Source organism: Sarcophilus harrisii, chromosome 4 (assembly GCF_902635505.1).
Source record: "Sarcophilus harrisii chromosome 4, mSarHar1.11, whole genome shotgun sequence".
NCBI lineage: Eukaryota > Metazoa > Chordata > Mammalia > Dasyuromorphia > Dasyuridae > Sarcophilus > Sarcophilus harrisii.
Window position 1 is genome coordinate 7,417,362 of NC_045429.1, and position 18,067 is coordinate 7,435,428.

General features: G+C 37.4%; 1 protein-coding gene across 6 annotated transcripts in view; it reads right to left on the minus strand.

Annotated features, from left to right (window-relative positions):
- LRRC7 (leucine rich repeat containing 7) overlaps positions 1–18,067 on the minus strand; it is a 530,144-nt gene that overhangs the window by 68,394 nt on the left and 443,683 nt on the right. For 3 of the 6 annotated variants that reach the window (XM_031968888.1, XM_031968889.1, XM_031968891.1), the window contains 6 exons: positions 17,436–17,684; positions 12,853–13,053; positions 11,417–11,528; positions 11,000–11,180; positions 5,673–7,353; positions 1,280–1,429 (listed from right to left, as the gene is read on the minus strand). In XM_031968888.1, coding sequence (XP_031824748.1) covers positions 1,280–1,429; positions 5,673–7,353; positions 11,000–11,180; positions 11,417–11,528; positions 12,853–13,053; positions 17,436–17,684 — 2,574 coding nt within the window. The remainder of the gene's footprint in view (positions 1–1,279; positions 1,430–5,672; positions 7,354–10,999; positions 11,181–11,416; positions 11,529–12,852; positions 13,054–17,435; positions 17,685–18,067) is intronic. The other 3 variants (XR_004234230.1, XM_031968892.1, XM_031968890.1) reach the window with 3 other exon arrangements.

Here is an 18,067-nt window from a genome sequence, read left to right on the forward strand (position 1 = left end):
AATAATTCATACATTATATTTCCAATAGTGAATCTTTAGGGATTATCAAGAGTTTTATGGTATAACTCTACTTCTCTCTCCATAGAGCTTTCCTCTTTGTGGTCTCCTTGCTCCTTCCTTCAACATATACACGTCCTTTTCCTGGGTTGACTATGACAGTCTAAGTCCATCTCTTAATTTGAATGATTATTGGGTTTTAAATTAATGCAACTTTTGAAAATACTTCTTGGGGCCATGGCTGCATGCTACCAGATACCTGAGCAGGCCCTGAGATAGCCTAGATCTGCATCACAGAACATCTTTCATGTGTATAATAATTCATGCTGAATTAATTCTTTAGGGTCACTCAGAGAACATTAGACAGTTAAAGTTGCTATCTGGATCACTTAATAAAAACCTGGAAAATAACAGACACAGATGGGCTGTGGCCCAGCATGTCTTACAATGATTCACACATATTCTTTACTTTTGATAGCAGAGAGGATACACCATGGATGTTAAGGCTGCAAGGATGCAAAACCAGAGAGTTTTTCAAGAGCCCTGAGATCTCACTTTGGAGAGGTTCTGTTTACCCTCAAAAATGTTCTTGGTGACTGAGCTTTCAGCTTCCTCCTGAAGATCTCAAATTAGGAGGAACCAGTCCTCAAAGGATAACCTCTTTTATATTGGGAAGTCCTAATCATGTGGAAGTTTTGGGCCCAGCCTGCTTTTCTGCCATTTTGATCCATGAATCCTGCCCCTGGAAGGAATCTTAAAGGTCATCGAGTCCAGTCCCCTCATGTTACAGATGAGGAAATCGAGGCTCTGAGAAATGAACTGATACGGTCAAGGACCATAAGGGACTCTGTTTTCTGAGCAGTGCCATTCCCACCAAGCAACAATGTTGCACCGGGCACATGATTTCTAAGATTATTATGCTATACCTGTCTTAAAATAATGAACTGAAAACAATTTACTTTTTGATTCTAGCTCTGTTCCCAGAATGCATCATCACCAAAAGCTAAAACTATCTCAAAAATAAAATAAAAGGACCCCAAAGCGACACACACAGCCACGTGAGCCGTTCAATCCAAAAAGCAAGGTTGTCAGCTGGGAAGTGACAGCCCGCTGGTTCAACGGCAGGGTCTGCTCCCATCAGGCTTCTTAGCCCCTGTGCTTTTTGGACAGTGGAGGAGCACCAAGGAAACACAAGGTGTCATTACGAATTGAGAACACGAGGGAACAAAGAACATTAACTAGCTTTGGAGACACTGGCCCGTCTAGGCCGGTCCATACTTACATGCTGGAGAGGTAGCTGTTGCTGTGTTTGGTTCTCAAACTGAGACTTAGTCTGCAAGTTTAAAGTCATGCTTCTCCCTGCATGCACGGCCGAAAGCCCTCCAGAGTGCAGCATGCCAAGGTTAACTGTGGCGTGTTTGTAAGCGGCATTCTGAGTAGAGGAAATAATCACGTGACAGGGAGTGGACACATGCTCAGCAACACATTATTACACGAACATGTCTAAACTCTGAAAGTGCACGTTTTCGGCTGGCCGACAAGAAGTCGTTTCTGGAAACATGCACTGGATTAGACGGAAGCTTACGAGTAACGGTGTTAGTTATACACAGAATGAAAACCATCTAAAACTATGGCAAAGACAAAAAGCAAACAAGACCCATTCTGTTGTACACTGGCTGATCACTGTCGATGGATAAAATTGAGTTTTGAAATTGAGAATGGCCATTCTGACCCACCGTTGTTCATCTGTGGCACAATATCTTAATTTAACATATTCAAACCACAGTGAAATCCCAATTTTATCACTTACAAATAGTGCTAGAGATCTCTCAGTGATGAAACTATCATCCAAATATTCTTTAAACTCCAATTTGTAATGATTGAAACTAAGGAAATCGGACAGGCTAAAAATTAATTTTTCCAATGTCTAGAGATCTTGAACAAGTCAGTCAGTCAGTCAACAAACACTGATTAAGTACTTCCTGTGTGGCAGGCATGGTGCCAAAAAAGGGGATAAAAAGAAAAATTATAATCATTGATTTTTCACCTATCTGAACAACTGGTATAAAAAGGTCAGTTAAAATAACTGAATCAACCACTTTTCTGACAGAATTTTTGATTAAATTAAATGGTCCAATTCATCACTTTTAGACCTAGTCTTTCTTTGTTCTTTTCATCTTCTTTTGCCATGGGCTAAATTGAGCCAAAGAAAATGCCAAGTCCAGTAGAACTATCCTGAAACTCTATCATTTGGGGACTAGAATGTTCTTTAACTTAATTCTGCAATTTGCTATTTGGGGAAACTGAAATCCTTAAGGACTAAACAATTTATGGGTGGTTACTGAACAAATTAATTCCAGATGTGGCACAAGAGATCATGTCATCTTATTTCTAGGGTAGTTTCCATTGTTGTACATTTTTCTAATTTTTCTTTCCATAAAATGATATGAACTTACAGGGAATGAGAGGAACTACATTAATGGGAGGGGAGGGACTAACATTCAGTGAGTTGTAAAAGTTATTTATCTACAATTGTGGATAAATACTTAGGCACATATTCTGGAAATCAGAAATGGTGCTGGGGAAGTGATTACTTTCAAGGAGTAAGTTTAAAGTTATTTAAGGCACTGAAATATTCCTTTTAAAATGCTATCATTTTAAGACTTTGCTTAGGAAATAACCCCAAGCATTGTTTAATAAGGATTCACTTTTGAGATTAGAAGAGTCCTCTGTCCCTGAGAGCTGAAGCCCCAGTGGTGATCAATAGCTTGTCTGAGGCAGCAAGGGAGTGAGCAATAAAGTTGGGACTGAAATTCCCTCTTTCCTGAACTTCAGAGACCTCACCACTCCATCGATAGGTATGGCTTCTTTCAATTATTTTCTTATTGAGAGTCTCAGAAATCAAATTATGTTCAGTTTTCCCACCCAATTAAAAATATATATGATTTGAAATTTGAAATATTAACTTTGATGGTGAAATTCTGAAAAGTATCACTAAGTTTCACTGAACTCTGAAATGAAAATGTAATAGAATATCGAGGAGTCTCAAAAGTTACTAATGTTTAAAAGACTAAGACTTCTGTGGTACCTTGTGTAAAAATATTTTCTCTCAGATAAATTTTTTCTACCCAGCCATTTTTTAATGTCAAAATTGAAATGATCAAGACAGGGTATTAACAGGGATGCAAAACAACTTTTTTAAGCATGAATGATTGCTTTAGTTACACTAAGTCCTTGCTCAAGAAGAAGTGGTTTAACTTCTATTCTTAACAACTGTTGTATCACTAGAATAGTGGTGGGGAGACAGAAGAATTGAATGAACAGCTATATATCAAAGGATATTGACTCTCTGTTCCCTTCTAAAAAAGGGTTTGGGGTTGGGGGTAAGGTTTATTTCTGTAGCTCTCCTTCCAAGGAAAACATTGGTTCTGCAGGACCAGGGATGCTGTTCTGTTCCCTGGAGGACCAGATCTCCAGAAGTTCTCTTTCTTGTAAAATGAACAAAGAACTCTGGAATGGGAATATCAGAGATCTGAGTTTTACAGGTTTCTGTTGTGACCTTGACAGAGAGAGAATTCTCAGAGTCATCGATGCCTCAGAATGGACTTCATGGAAGAGTTTGAACTTATTACTTGAGCATCTTTAAGTAGGTCCATTTAGACTGGGCAGCACAGCAATTCATTGGCTGGTGACATAACTTGTTTAGGTGGAGGAGTAAGAGGGAGAAAATAACTGTTGCCAGCTTGAGATGCCCTTACATCATCTGAGGCATTTGAGTCTCTTAGAACTAAAGGAGAAGCTGTTGAAAACTATTTCTACACTTTTTTTTTTTTTTTAAGAAAATCAGACTTATGGAAGATAACACAGAGTTAACGTGAGATTTATGCTCACTAGCAAAAAGGGTTATACCAGATAAATGAAAATGGATATTTGGTCAGTTCTTCACTGAATGGGGCATTGTCCACTTCTCCATCTCCTCTCCATTCCCATGCCCACTCCGCTCATCAGGTCCCTGATGATTTTAGAGAATCTCACTCATTATTCATTGGAAGTTCTATCTGTGAAATCAGGGGCAACATAGACTTTTTGTTATTTGTTTTCACTCCCCTTCCTATTACCCCCAAGATAACTATATGTGACTGGATTCATTCAAAATTAGCACTTAACACAGTTTTCTCTGTTTCTTTGTTAAAATATGTCTGTGCTTCCAAATCTAAAAAAAATTCAAATAATACCGTATTCTTTGGTCCTTTCCGTTTTTCCTCTCCATGTTCTATTTATATGGATCCAAGAGAGAATTTACTTGAGATAAGGCAGGGTCAGAATGTGTCTTACTGACAAATTTGTTCTAAAAAGCTCCCTTTAACGTGAGTGAGCATAATTATTTGAAGCCAACATTTTGATGACACATTTGATGAGACAAAACTGATTTCCACATTGACAAAAACTAATTCACACACTCCATCCTCTTTCTTCCTCCCACCCAAATTAGTTGCCATGTAGCCATGGCACAAATGTTACAAATAATATGACTTTAAAAGAATTAACTCTGAAAAGGCTATGGGCCATATTCTTCTAGTCAACAATCTAAAAGAAAGTAAATAAGGTATCTAACACTTTCTAGGTTTGATAATTTACAATAAGTAACCAAAACTCGCCAAGAAAAACAAAAGATTCTCTTTTTTTAAATGAAAAAAAAAAAAAAAAGCAAAGAAACCCCATTAAGTATTTTTTAGTAGAGAACATCTATAGGAATCTATACTGAAAATAAACAAACAAAACCTTGTGAAATACTCTGTGTAACTTACTCACTTCATTAATTTCTATAGAATGAAACATCATATTTCTCTTGGATAGATTTTAATTTCTAAGACAAAGTGATTCTCTTCAGTTCCAAAACAAAGCTGAATCTCTTAAATCACTCTGTAAGGCAACTTTTGTTGTGACTTCAAACGGAACTGAATCTGGATGAATTTTCTTATTTACTGTAATGTGCATGCTAATTTCTGTTTCTAATCCCAAAGAGTCATCATTCATTTTTTATCAACTTAAAAAAATTGGATCTAAATATTTCCTTCTATATCAAACCAATAATACAATAATTAAAAAAAAGAAATATGTAGGACATTGAATCCTGACTTCTTTTCTTATATCCTGCTGGGATGCTTATCGTTCATTACAAACAATTACTCAAGTTGTCCCATAGCTTTAACTACGTACAAATTTGTCTCCAGAAAAATAGGCCTGACTCTTGTACATAATTAGCCTACTGAGAAAAGGGCAAACGAAGTCATTACTATTCATAGTTGTAACGACACGTTTTGGTCTTTTAGGGTACCTTTTTGAACTCCGGAGAATTTTATTCTGGTGGCTAACAAAATAGAAGGAAAGAATGAATCATTGACGTCCCTCCCCCTCCCCCCGTACACACCGGTAGGACCAAGGCCAAATTTGGAAAATCACTATCCCCAGATGACTGACTCTAACGGTTATTAAAAAAAAAAAAACGTCATTGGTAACTTTTGTACCCGTCTCCCCATTAACGCAAACACAAAGCAGATTTCGATCATCACTATTCAGTCATGTAGTTCATGCTTTACTACAAGAACTCAAAAATACGAAAATGTCAAACTAAAGGCATCGATGATATTCTTACAGAGAAATGCCAAACATACCCTGTCTAACCTTCTAGCTTCTATATGTCTAAGCAGCTGTTGTCTCCAGTCTGCAGGCATTTTCCCACAGCTCTCCTCTCCCTTCCCAGGAGTGGGCCTTGTCTTTAAATCACTGTTATCTGATGGCTTGTCACCATAGTTACCCAAGTTATAGTCAGATGGTATCTTTTCCAAAAGAGCTGCCATAGTAGGCCTAGCTGAAACTGGTCTGGTTTGGGAGGCACCATAACTCTCTGTACTGTAGCTTCTTGCAGACAATGGCCGCCTTTGGGTAAGGTTTTTAACTGGAAAACTTCCCGCCTGGGCTTTCACTTCTTGATATGAAGGATGTTCATCTTCATACCTGCCATTCCTTTTGAGGAACTGGGATTCAGACACTGAGGCGCTGCTTTGGCGATCCAGAGCTCCTCTATATGGAGGCCTGCCATACCTATCACTCGGGGGCACTTCATGAGGCTCACTGACCCTTCTAAACATGGCCATTTCTGCAGAGCTCGCCAGAGAGTCTGCTCTTCGGAGGAATCCCGCCCTGGACCCCTGGCTTGCGAACTGGGCGTTGACAATGGCCTCCTCATTAACCGAAGGCTGAGAGAAGGAAAACATGTGCTCCACGGGGGGATAGCCTCTGTAAGCTCTCGGACTGACCAGATCCTTTGCGATCGTTTTACCGGGCTGTGAGATATACTCAGTGTTCTGTTGGAAAGGGGGAAGCATCCTCTTTTCTGCTTTCACCTCCACTGCTCCTTGTGGATTGAAGCTTTGGTCAAACTGATAGACTTTCTTTGTCATAGAGGGCTTCTGTGACGGCGGCCCCTTACTACTGCCATAAGTCAACATCTCATCATCGAGCATTGGTACGGACTGACTACGAGACATGCTCGACATGCCGTGCTCTGGCACCAGGATTTTGTCTGGCCTGTCGTGGCTCCCTAAGTGATCGTTCCCGGATGCATAGTTTTCTAAAGGTATGTTATACACCTTATACGTACCAATGTCTATCTCATCAATACTCTGTGACTTTTTAAATTTATTGGACTTTATATCTTTCATCAATGGTGAAAGCCTCTCTGTGCTTTTGCTAATGGAAATCACACCTTTGGAAGGCTCTGGGCGGCAGTGAATATGAGAAAAGACATTACTGAGACTCCTGTTCGCATTGGAATCGTGATACTCCCAAGGTACACCTGGAGAGAAAGGACTGGGTATTTCTGCTGGTTCTTTTATATGGTCTTTCCTTTCTGGCAAAGGGCTGGTGGTGGGGGTGGTCTCCAATTTGGAAGGAAAAGCTGTCCTGTCTTCAAAGGGACTAGGGGTTCTAGTCCAATTCTGCCAAGGATTGGAAGGAGGCACTTCTGATTCAGGTGTGTGTCTATGTGTAGACTGTTCAAGTTCCAGGGGGATGCCAACTATTCTGTCTTGTCTAATCAAAGGCCGACGGCTATGAGCAGATGTGCTTCTGGACTTGGAACTTAACAGAGGATTACTGTTGGCGTTCTCTGCTGCGTTCTCCTCTGCGACAAACCCTGTGTTATCGTAATGGGAGCCGTCATTCCAGTGATCGGCAAACGTTTCGCTCATCGGACGCCTTTCGGGACGTGGGGGTATGTTCCCTGGTGGCACAGGCTCACGCTGGCTGAGTAATGGCTTTGAGTCAATAGGCTGGGGAAAAGATGGCGTTATCCTGCAGAACAGATAAAGAGAAGTGATGTCACGATGGTAATCAAGCGGGTCTTTGTTAATGAATGAACAATAGTAGAAAATGTCATCATCCTTTATGTATATAGTTAGTTGGCTATTCACCCAGAACAGGTGTAGAAATAATAACAATCGTCTATGAAAGTTGAAAGAACTTCTCTTAAAAGGATCTTGGCTCACTGAATGAACTCAATCTCCAAACAATGTGTATTCAGAACTCAAGGACTCAGAATGTTGAGCAAACACATATGTTGTATACTTTGTTGGGATATAATACGTACATATTTGGCCATATTTTCTAAGGATGAAAATTATATATTGGAAGAAAATCTACAATGTTTCTTTTAGGTTAATGAATTCCTTCAACTATTTCTAACCAGCATTTCAATGATCCCAAATTACCCAACATACATATGCATATAATCTTTACATCATATAAGAATGTATATATTTCAAAATATTTTTTCCTGATCTAAGTATATATACAGACATACATATGTATATATATATATATATATATATTTACATGTATATATATATATTTACATGTATATATGTGTACATATATTCTACCCTGGATCATTGTTTTGTCATGGCAGAGGGACTTAGTATGAATGAAACTATGAGTTATCTAAGATGAACAGATCATAGTGGAGAGTTCTGACAAAAGATGATCCACTAGAAAAGGAAATGGCAAACCACCCCTGTATCTTTTCCAGGAAAACTCCATGGACAGTAATAAAATGATAAAAGAGATGACATCAGAAGATAAGCCGCTCAAGTTGGAAGGTGTCCGTCATGCTACTGGGAGAGTGATAGGACAAGTAGAAGCAGTACTCGTACTAATGAATTGACTGGGCCCAAACTGAAAGGAAGCTTATCTGTAGATACAACTGGTGATGAAAGGAAAGTCTGATGCTGGAAAGATCAATATTGCATAGGAATCAAGGATGTAAGAGCCATAAACCAAGGTAAGCTGGATGTGACCATACAGGAGATAAAAAGATGAAACATCAACATTTTGAATGTCAGTGAACTTCAATGGGCAGGAATGGGTGAATTTCATTCAGGTGATCATTACGTATACTTCTATGGACATGTAGCCCTCATAGTTTACAAAAGGACCAGAAGAGCAATTTTGGAATATGATCTCAAAAATTACAGAATGGTATCTGTTTGAATCTAAGACAAACCATTCAGCATCATAACAACTGTCTATATTCCAGCTGTTGATGCTAAAGAGATCAAAGTTGATTAGTTTTATAAAGATCTACATCTTCTAGAAAAAAAGTCATATTCATTGTAAGGGACTGGGATCCTAAAGTAGGAAATCAAAAGATATTTGGATTAATAGGCAAGTTTGGCTTTAGAGTATAAAGAGAAGTAGGGCAAAGACTAATAAGAGTTTTACCAAGATAATTTGCTGGTCATAGCAAACATTTTTTTTTTCTTTTTTTTTTTTAACAATCCAAAAGACATGTGGACATCACCAGAGGGTCAATACTGAAATTAGATTGATTATATCCTTTGTAGCAAAAGATATGGAAACTCTATACAGTCAGTTAAAATAAGACCAGGAGCTGACTTGTGGCTCAGATCATGAGCTTTTTATTGCAAAATTCAGACTTAAATTGAAGAAAGTAGGAAAACTATCAGACCATATAAATGTGACCTAAATAGCATCTCTTTTAAATATGAAGCTTTTGGTAGCTCAGTAGATAAAGCACTGGGTCTGGAGAAAAGAAGATTTGAATTCAAACACTTTCTAATTGTGTAATCCCAGGCAAGTCACTTAACCTCCAAATGCTTGACAAAATGGATCAGCGTTGGAGGAAATGGCAAACAACTCCGATATCTTTGCCAAGAAAACCCTAAATAGGTTCACAAAGGGTCAGACACCATGGAAATGACTGAACTGCAACAACAACGATGAGTATGAGATGGAAGTAATTAAAACATTTAAGGAATTACAGCTGGTAGATATAATGCCTGAAGAACTATGGAGAGAGAGAAAAACAACCTAAGATCTTGCCAACTGGTCCCATCGTTTCCTGCCAAATGGAAGAAGAAAACATGGAATCAGTGTCAGAGTTTATATCCTTAGGCTCAAAGATCACTGGAGATGATGGCTGCAACTATGAAAATAGAAGGTGCTTTTGCTCCTTGGAAGTAAAGCTGTGGCAAATCTGGACAGCTGACTAAAAAACAGAGACATAATCTTGCTGAAAAATTTCCTATAGTTAAAACCATGTTGTTGTTGTTGTTTTTTTCTAGAAGCAATGTATAGCTATGAAAGTTAGATTACAAGGAGTTCTGAGTGCCATAAAATCTATCAAATTGTGGTACTGGAGAAGACTTTTGAGAGTCCCTTAGATAGCAAAGAGATTAAATAAGTTAGTACTTTTAAAAATAATTCAAATTGCTCATTGGAAGGTCAAATACTGAAGCTGAAGTTTAAATACTTTGGTGACATATGAGAATACAGGACTCATTGGGAAAGGTTGAAGGCAAGAGGAGAATGGGATGGCAGATGATGAGATGGAGAGAGAGTATCATGCAAGCAATGAACATAAATTTGGATAGATTTCAGGAGATAATGGAGGATAAAAGGGCCTGGCATGCTACAGCCCATGGGTTATGAAGAGTAAGACCCGACTGAACCACAAAATATACATATATTCACACATACACATCTCTCTCTTTCTCTCTCCCCATATATCTAATCTATCTATCTTATCGATCTTATCTATCCATCCATCTATCTATATCTATCATCTATTTATCCATTTATTTATCTATCTATATCTCTTATATGTAGATATACATAGTTGGAGAATCAGCAGAGACCTTAGAATTGATTTGATTCACACACACAGTTTTTACAAATAAAGAAACTGAGGCACAGAGTTTAAATGATTTGCCTAATAGCATACGTTGGCAAGTAACAAAGTGGGTATTGAATACAGGTCATGTGTCTCCAATCCCAGAATTGTTCTCACTACAGCACAGTTTCACTTTTAAACATTCATAGTAGTTCCTTAATTGTTGATGAAGACAATGTTGATAGTTGGAATATTATAACATCTACATAAAAATGAAAGAATATGGAATGCCTTAACACCCCCACCAATAATTTGTCCTCTGCTAACAAAAGGAAAAGTAATAGCAAAGGAGCCACGCTCAAAGGGACTTAGCAGAAGATAGCACTGGGCTTCTCTTTAGGAACCTGTCCTTTCTGAGCTGAATGGCTGCTCCTCGGGCCTTTCTCACTCATCTGTGAATGGGAGAAGATGGGGCAGAATTACTGATGAGAAGCTAAATGCTTTTGTGTGCTACGTTGACTTTAACAGGTTAGTTGTAGTGCTGCTCAGTGCTCTAAAGTGATAGTTTTCAATATGGCTCAGAAATGAGGAAGGTATTTTGCATCTATTTCCATCATCCTCAGAGTGCCCTCACCTCCTGGGTCCCCAGTGATTCGGCCTACTCAACTCAGGATGTTCTGTCTGTTGTGTCCACTCATTTGCTTAAATTAATCCTGAAGGCAATAGGGTGATCTTCATTTAATTTTGGTTGTTTTTTTAATAACCAAAAATAGTCATCTGGGAAGCCCAAAGAAGGAAACGAGAACTCACCTGTTGCCCCACAGAGAATGATTTCCTGCATCTTTAGTTGCCGTTTGCAAAGATGCTGCTTTAGCACGGGCGTTCGATGATCCCGAGGAAGCCTGAGAAGGTGAGTAGTCTGAGTAAGTACCCGAGGAAGCACTGTTATTCAGACACTGAGTTTTATCGACTTCAGACTCATCTGTTGATTCTGAAATTTAAGGGGTAAAAGTTAGCAGAGCTGTGGCTGTTTACACTCCAACCTTTCCCAGAACACCATGGTCTGAAAACAAATATTGCATTCTACTCTCAGAAAAAAAAAATAAAAACAACAACAACCAGTTGTAAAAGAGATGCACATAAATGCGATGAGAAACACGGTATTTGTACAGGTGGTTCTGTACAAATAGCCTGAGAGCTGTTTAAATGCCAGTTTTTAAGTATTACCCTTTTTGTCTTTTGACAGAAGAACAAGTTTGGGAGGGTATAGCGGAGCCTCGGCCAGTGAAGGGTGAAGTTCCCCAATCCTCATTTCACTGGCTGGATGAACAAAGGAATCCTAAGGAAGGGGAAAATAAGAGAAAACCTATGAATAGAAAGTGACCCAATGGCTGCCTTGGAATCAGACCCAGCTCAAAGGCCCTTGGTGGGAGGGGGAAATAGGCCTCCCGTGCAGCTGACAAGCTGTCTTGGGTGGGAAAGCCCATATTACTTGATCTAGTAGTCTTTATGACCACCTACTGTGCACAAAGCCCTAGGCGGGACATTGGAGAAACCATAGCGACTGATGTTCTCTGTGTAACCACAATAAAATATATATGAAACAACATTTCTAGGCATTTATAGGGCACTATAAAATTTGTAAAGCATTTCGCAACCATTAGACATTGGAACCTCCAGCCAACCTTGGGATGTTGGGTCCTAGATGTATCACTGTTGTACAGGAGATTGCATTGGATCGATGCAGATCAGCAACTGCTAATTTATAGGACTACAAAGATGTCCGGGGCATTGAGAGTTTAAGTGATGTGCACCTGGTCATATACAGGCCTGGAACCCTTGTCTTACTGATTCCAGAACCAACCTCTACTGCACAGGGCTGCCTTTCCTATTTTACACTCAAGAAAATAGAGGTTCCCAGTCATTAAGTGGCTAGCCCATGGGCATTCAGGCAGGAAGCATCCAAGTCAGGACTGGACTCCAAGTCACCACATCCCATTCCTTCTCAAAGATGCACATCTATCTTTCTGATAGGGCCCCATAGGAGCCACGGGACAGAGAGCAAGCACAATGACTAGAATATTAGGCATGAAATCAGGAAGATTTGTGCTGAGATCCTGCTTTCAGAGCAGAAGAGGGAGCAATTACTTCCCTTTAGGTATTTTTCTGTTGTTAATGAGGTTTTACATGAAAGAGTTGACCCAAATAAGATAGGCCATCTGTTCTAATCCAAATAATGATGAGGTCTGAAACATGTATAATGGCAACAATCAAGAATCATTAATTTAGCTTGTCACAGTAGAAATTTTTTTCCCTTCTAAGGATTAATATAATGAATATTTTGGGTCATCCAAAAACATATCATTACAAGGTAATTGGTATAGGCTAGATCTTTCTGGGTAAATCAAGTATTTCTTGAGAAAAGTTTGGAAAATCTGAATTCTCCATGAACTAGTAGACTGAAAGAGTGCCATTTGATGTAAAAGTATCACTCATTTATTAAATAAAAGACTCAGGTTTGGATGAGTTTTTAAAAATCCAACTAATGTCCTTGAAATAATTTACTTACCCAGGAGTAACTGTTAAACACAAATTAATGTCATATTGCTTAGCAATTCTAATAACCCATGTCATCCTGGAAATTGCTAATAACTTGGAAATACCTCCACTGTGATTTCCTTTGGGGCAACTGGCCACTTATGTTCATACTTTTCTTTCACAGGTTGGTCGGTGTTGGCCGTTGGATTTGAATTCTCAACACGCCCTCCATGGCTTGTTTTTCCCACCAGATTTTGAACAGATTTTACCATATTCTTCAAATCTTCTGGGTAAGGGGTAGGATATCGTTTTAGATTTATTTCAACCTGCAAATTTAGAAAAAGAAATTTAATATAAAATGCCTTTGGGTATTCATTTTCACAAAACTTTCATTGTATACATAATAGCTAGCAAAACTGCACGTTGAAATCACAAGCACTGAAGACATTTGAAAAACTGTGCTCTCTGTGGAAGAGTGCTTATCATACTCCCCAGTTCTTTTGTCCATGTAGATTTAAGATCCTGCGTTCTTCTCAGACCTAACTAGCAGATGTCTGAGGATCTCAGCAATTTAACTGCTTGGAATATTGACAGAGCATCTAAACTATTGAGTCATTTTGCTATGTCACTCAATATTTTATACTTTGGGGGCTTATTCTTTCCATCCATTAATTACTTATAGGTAATAATATTGATGTTAATGGAACACATGCAGGAAAAGAGGGGAGACATCCCTCCTTCAATGAATCCATGCAGTATTGTTATATGTAAAAGAAAAAAAAATGAAAAGTAGATAACATCTGGTGTCCTAATATGCATCAGGGAGATGTTAATGACCATATTACTTGGAAATGTACAGCATTTCCAAAGTAGGAGGAGAGGGAAGCATTATAAGGGTCACTTACATTTAGTTTCACCCAAGTATAGTACAACATTTTAGTGTGTTTGTTAGATCAGAGCCAAACTAGTCAAGAGAAATGGAGAAGTGAAGCGATCACATAGCTAGAGAATGCTTTGGCTTCCATTAAATTGATATTTCAACTCAATGCCATCAAACGCTCCTCTGACAAGAGGGCTTCGAGCTTTTGTTTCGGCAAAGACTGGCCTTAGAACCGCTTCAAGCTTTGCTTCACTCTGGAAGCTGATCTAAATTTCAGGAACTATATGTATGTGACTGTTCTGAACAGCTAATTTATAGAAAAATGAGAAATTCCACATAGAATAGCCTGCCTTCAGGTTACTTCTCACAATGTAGTTGGACCAAACACGTATTTATCAAATTTGTCTTAAAAATAATAATGTAAATTTCTTTGTGTCAATTTGTCTTATCCCATTAAAAACACCAACACCAACGGCAACAGCAACAACAGCAACGACATGATACCTAACAAAAGAATAACAGCTCTGGATTTTCATCCAGATACAGAAATCATGTGTGTATATGTGTGTGTAAGTGTGCTTGAGTGAGTATGTAACTCAATAAAGTTCTTAGGAAGCAGGAAATTCTATTTGATGGGTGATGAGGCTAATGTAGATGAGATAAACTGTTTTGCCATCCGAAAGAAACTGAACATTTCCAAATTCCCTCAAACAAGGACCAAGCCAAACCAAACCAAAAACAAAACCAAACCTCTTTTTGTTGCTCTGTCCACATTATATTTCTAATAGGCGTAATAAGGAAGTAAGCAGTTATTTAGAAAGGTGTTTAGAGATTTGCAAAATATTTTGGTAGAAAGATATAGATAGCTTAAGTTTTTTCCTATTACAGAAATAGATTAATTAGAATTTGTAACATGAGAATTAATGTAGAAATATATCAGAAGGGCTAGAGAAGCGTAGGCTTTGAAAAAAATAAGCTTTACGGAGAGTTTTAAACACTATAATAGAAAGTTTTTTTTTTTTTTTTAAAGATTAATCCAATGTGGTAAATCTTAAATTAAAAATAGCATTTTTTACTAAAAAAAAATCCTGTGACACTACTCTACAAAGAGAATGTTAATATAAAATATTTGATTCGTTTTTAATTATTTTATTGAACTTCAGACTGTTTGACATCAGAAGTTTCAAATAACAAAATAATCATTTCTAAAAATGCAATGTTTTCAGTCAGGAATTGTGATTCTTGTCAATATAATATTTTTATTAATACATAGTGTTGATATGGAACGTTGAGTTTAAATACAACAAAAACAGATTAAAGTCATATATGTCACCAATTTTTTTATCTGCATTTTTTACATTTTTTATCTTCTACAGAAGTCAAGAAAAGAAGCCATTTTGCCCATTCAAGATATAGTTGGAATATCATTTGTTCCTCTTCAGCAAATCTGTTTGCTATTGACAGAATTATATGACAGTGTGTTCCTAATCATAGTCAGAACACTTTTTGAATATTTTGTTAAGTGAATATATTTTGACAACATGTCTAGTACTCAAGGAAACATACATTTACATAAAAGAAATTTGGGGACATATTTAAGCTGGAAAATAATCTACTTGTTTTCACTTTATAAGAGGAGGTGTGATGTTCTTACTGGAAAATGCTGCTGGAAATCAAACAGTCTTTGTGACTCAGTTTCCTTATATAAAAAACAGGGATCATGATATTTGCTTAATCTATCTCACAGGTTTGTTGTAAAGGCATAATGAAATAATAGATGTGTCAGTTATTGAAAAAAATTAAATTATAAGATAAAATAATACAATTTTTTTGCTATTTACATTGGTTTTAAATTTTAAAAAATCGTTTCCTTGGCAAATGAGGGTTCAAAGTAATGTGCTTTACCATGTCACTTTTGTTTTTTTCTGATTTCATTCAGATCTATTTGAGAGAAAATCTACTTCAGTGCAAGGGATACACCTATTAACTATATTTTGAAGGTATAAGTAACTCACTAGTGTGAGTATCACACGCACAGACACAGACACACACACACACAAATAGTAGTATTATAGAAGGCAAACTGGTCACTTAGAATCTCTTTTTTTTTTAGTTTGAAATAAACTAAAGTTTATATGTTTTTTTCTGAATGTCTGAAGTATATGTCACAAGGTGGTATAATATCAATTTTAAAAAATTCAGTAAATAATGCTTGCTAATACCTTACTGATTCTTTTACTGATTTTCAATATGCATGCCAAATGCTCCAGTGATGAAAAATATATGATAGAAACCATTATGTTAATATTTCAATACTCTAAAATGTATGATATTTGTTTTTTATGTTTAGGAAAAAGTGTCTTTTATTCTACTACATAATAAGGAAAAAAATAAGTGTGTTTAAATTTAGGTAACGTATTTACTAATAATTATTTGATTATTGAAATGTTGCATTATATCACTTACCCCGTAGTATTTGTTCATGTAAAATACATTTTATTGAACAGAAAAACCTACTGAAATATTCAGTCAGTTTATGTAAAATAAACAAATGTTTTATGCTCTTTCTCTTTCATTTTTAAATCAACTGGAAACATAATTTTGTTTAGGAATTATTTGAAATTGAATTGAATTTGAAATTTGAATTGAAATAGTAATTTTATGGTTTTGGGAATTAGGCTGAATTTCTTTATTATGTTACTTTATAACTATTCATAAGATTATAATTTAGAAATGGACAAATCTCCATGTTTAAAATAGCGCCATCAATGTTTCCTTAAAAAAATTACTTGATTCTCATTTTATTTAACAATAAACTATGGAAAGTTAAATTTTAGGAGAAAAATAATTGCTAATATAATTTCATTTTGAATTAGTTTATTCTGAAATTAAAATTTTTTAAATTAAAGGAAATTTTGTAATACTTTAGAAGAAGGTATTCTCAACCTGCCTAACTTTGTAGAAGGGTTTTTGTCCAGTATGCAGACTCATGGGACCATAGATTTGGGTCAGAGGAACTTCTAGGTCCCTGCCTAAAAAAAGAGTCATTGAATCATTGATTTGTCCAGTGTCACATAGCAGGTAAAAGTCTGAGGTATATTTGAACCTGAGCCTTCTTGCCTCAAAGTCTTATTTATGAAGCAGTGCTTCCAGACAATCCAGCTCATCATGTATCAAGAAAACAATTAGTTAGTACTTCCTTAAATGATAATAAATGCAATAAAAAGTTTGAGACCAAGATGGCAGGTTTATTACTTCATTAAAATGCTACTATTTGTTGCAACTCCAAAGTAAGTCTTTTAACAAAATCCTATCTTAGCGCCAATGTCTCTTTCCTATGATTTTTTTATCCAATGCAAAGTCATTTTAAAAATGAAAGACTTAGAGACATCAGTTGCCCCCAAATGCACATTGCCATGAAGTTTAAATTGACCAGCTGTCTAACTGTCAACACATCTGTCTAGTTGCTAATATTCTCCCAATATTCTCATGCTTGGGATGGGAAAGTCCATCATTAACGATAAAAGCCACAAATAACCAAAACTGGTTCACCCAAGTCACAAGCCACCCCAGTGATCCCCCCTGGAGATGCCCCAAATTATTTGTCCCTCCCCTTTAGCATTTCCCTCCCCCCCAACCCCATCACGCAGATCCTGATATTGCCAAGTTTCCATAGCAAAATTCAATCTGGATCAAATAATGGCAATTAAAAACAGGTAGGCAATCATCATTCCTTACAAAAACCATGCAGAACATACCCCATAGACCACTGGCTCCAAGGCAGCCTCTATAGGGAGGGATCTCCTGCCCCAAAACACCTAGGCCTACCTGTCTGCCACTTAGAGAGGGAAGAGTTGTGGAATTTGCTGCAGCTGGCAACGGAGTGCCCATGCTCCTGTCCTGCTGGAGGCCACTTATACACCCCCATGCCAGCTGTGGGTCAATCTGGGCAACTGGCATGTCTTGGATCTGCTGATCACACCTGGCCCATGGTGTGCAGCAATCGCCAGACAGTCTGGCAGGTTGGAGGGCAATCCCACGCTGGCCCCTTTCCCAGGGGGCATGGCAAGGGTGATCCTGTGGGAGAAGGAATCTCCATTTTCTGGGAGAAAGAGGAGCACTAGAGCAACACTTTCAGTTTGTTATCATTCTCTAGCCTAATTTGAGTCCTTTTTTTGGTAAGGCATTCAAAATTTGTAAGTAAACTAGTTTTTCCCTCTATTTTATCAAACAACAGTCTTACAGCAGGATCCTAATGGGTCATAAATTTGTCATAAAATGCAGCAATCAAGCTATACTATACACACAGTTAGGGAACTATACATTAATTTACATGGAAGTTGATGGTGTAGGTCAATAGTGGATGATTTTCCATTTTCTGAATTAGCATCTATCAAGAGATAAAATGGGTACTGAATTTAATGCACATGTAATGAACCAGAAAATTGAGATTAACCTCA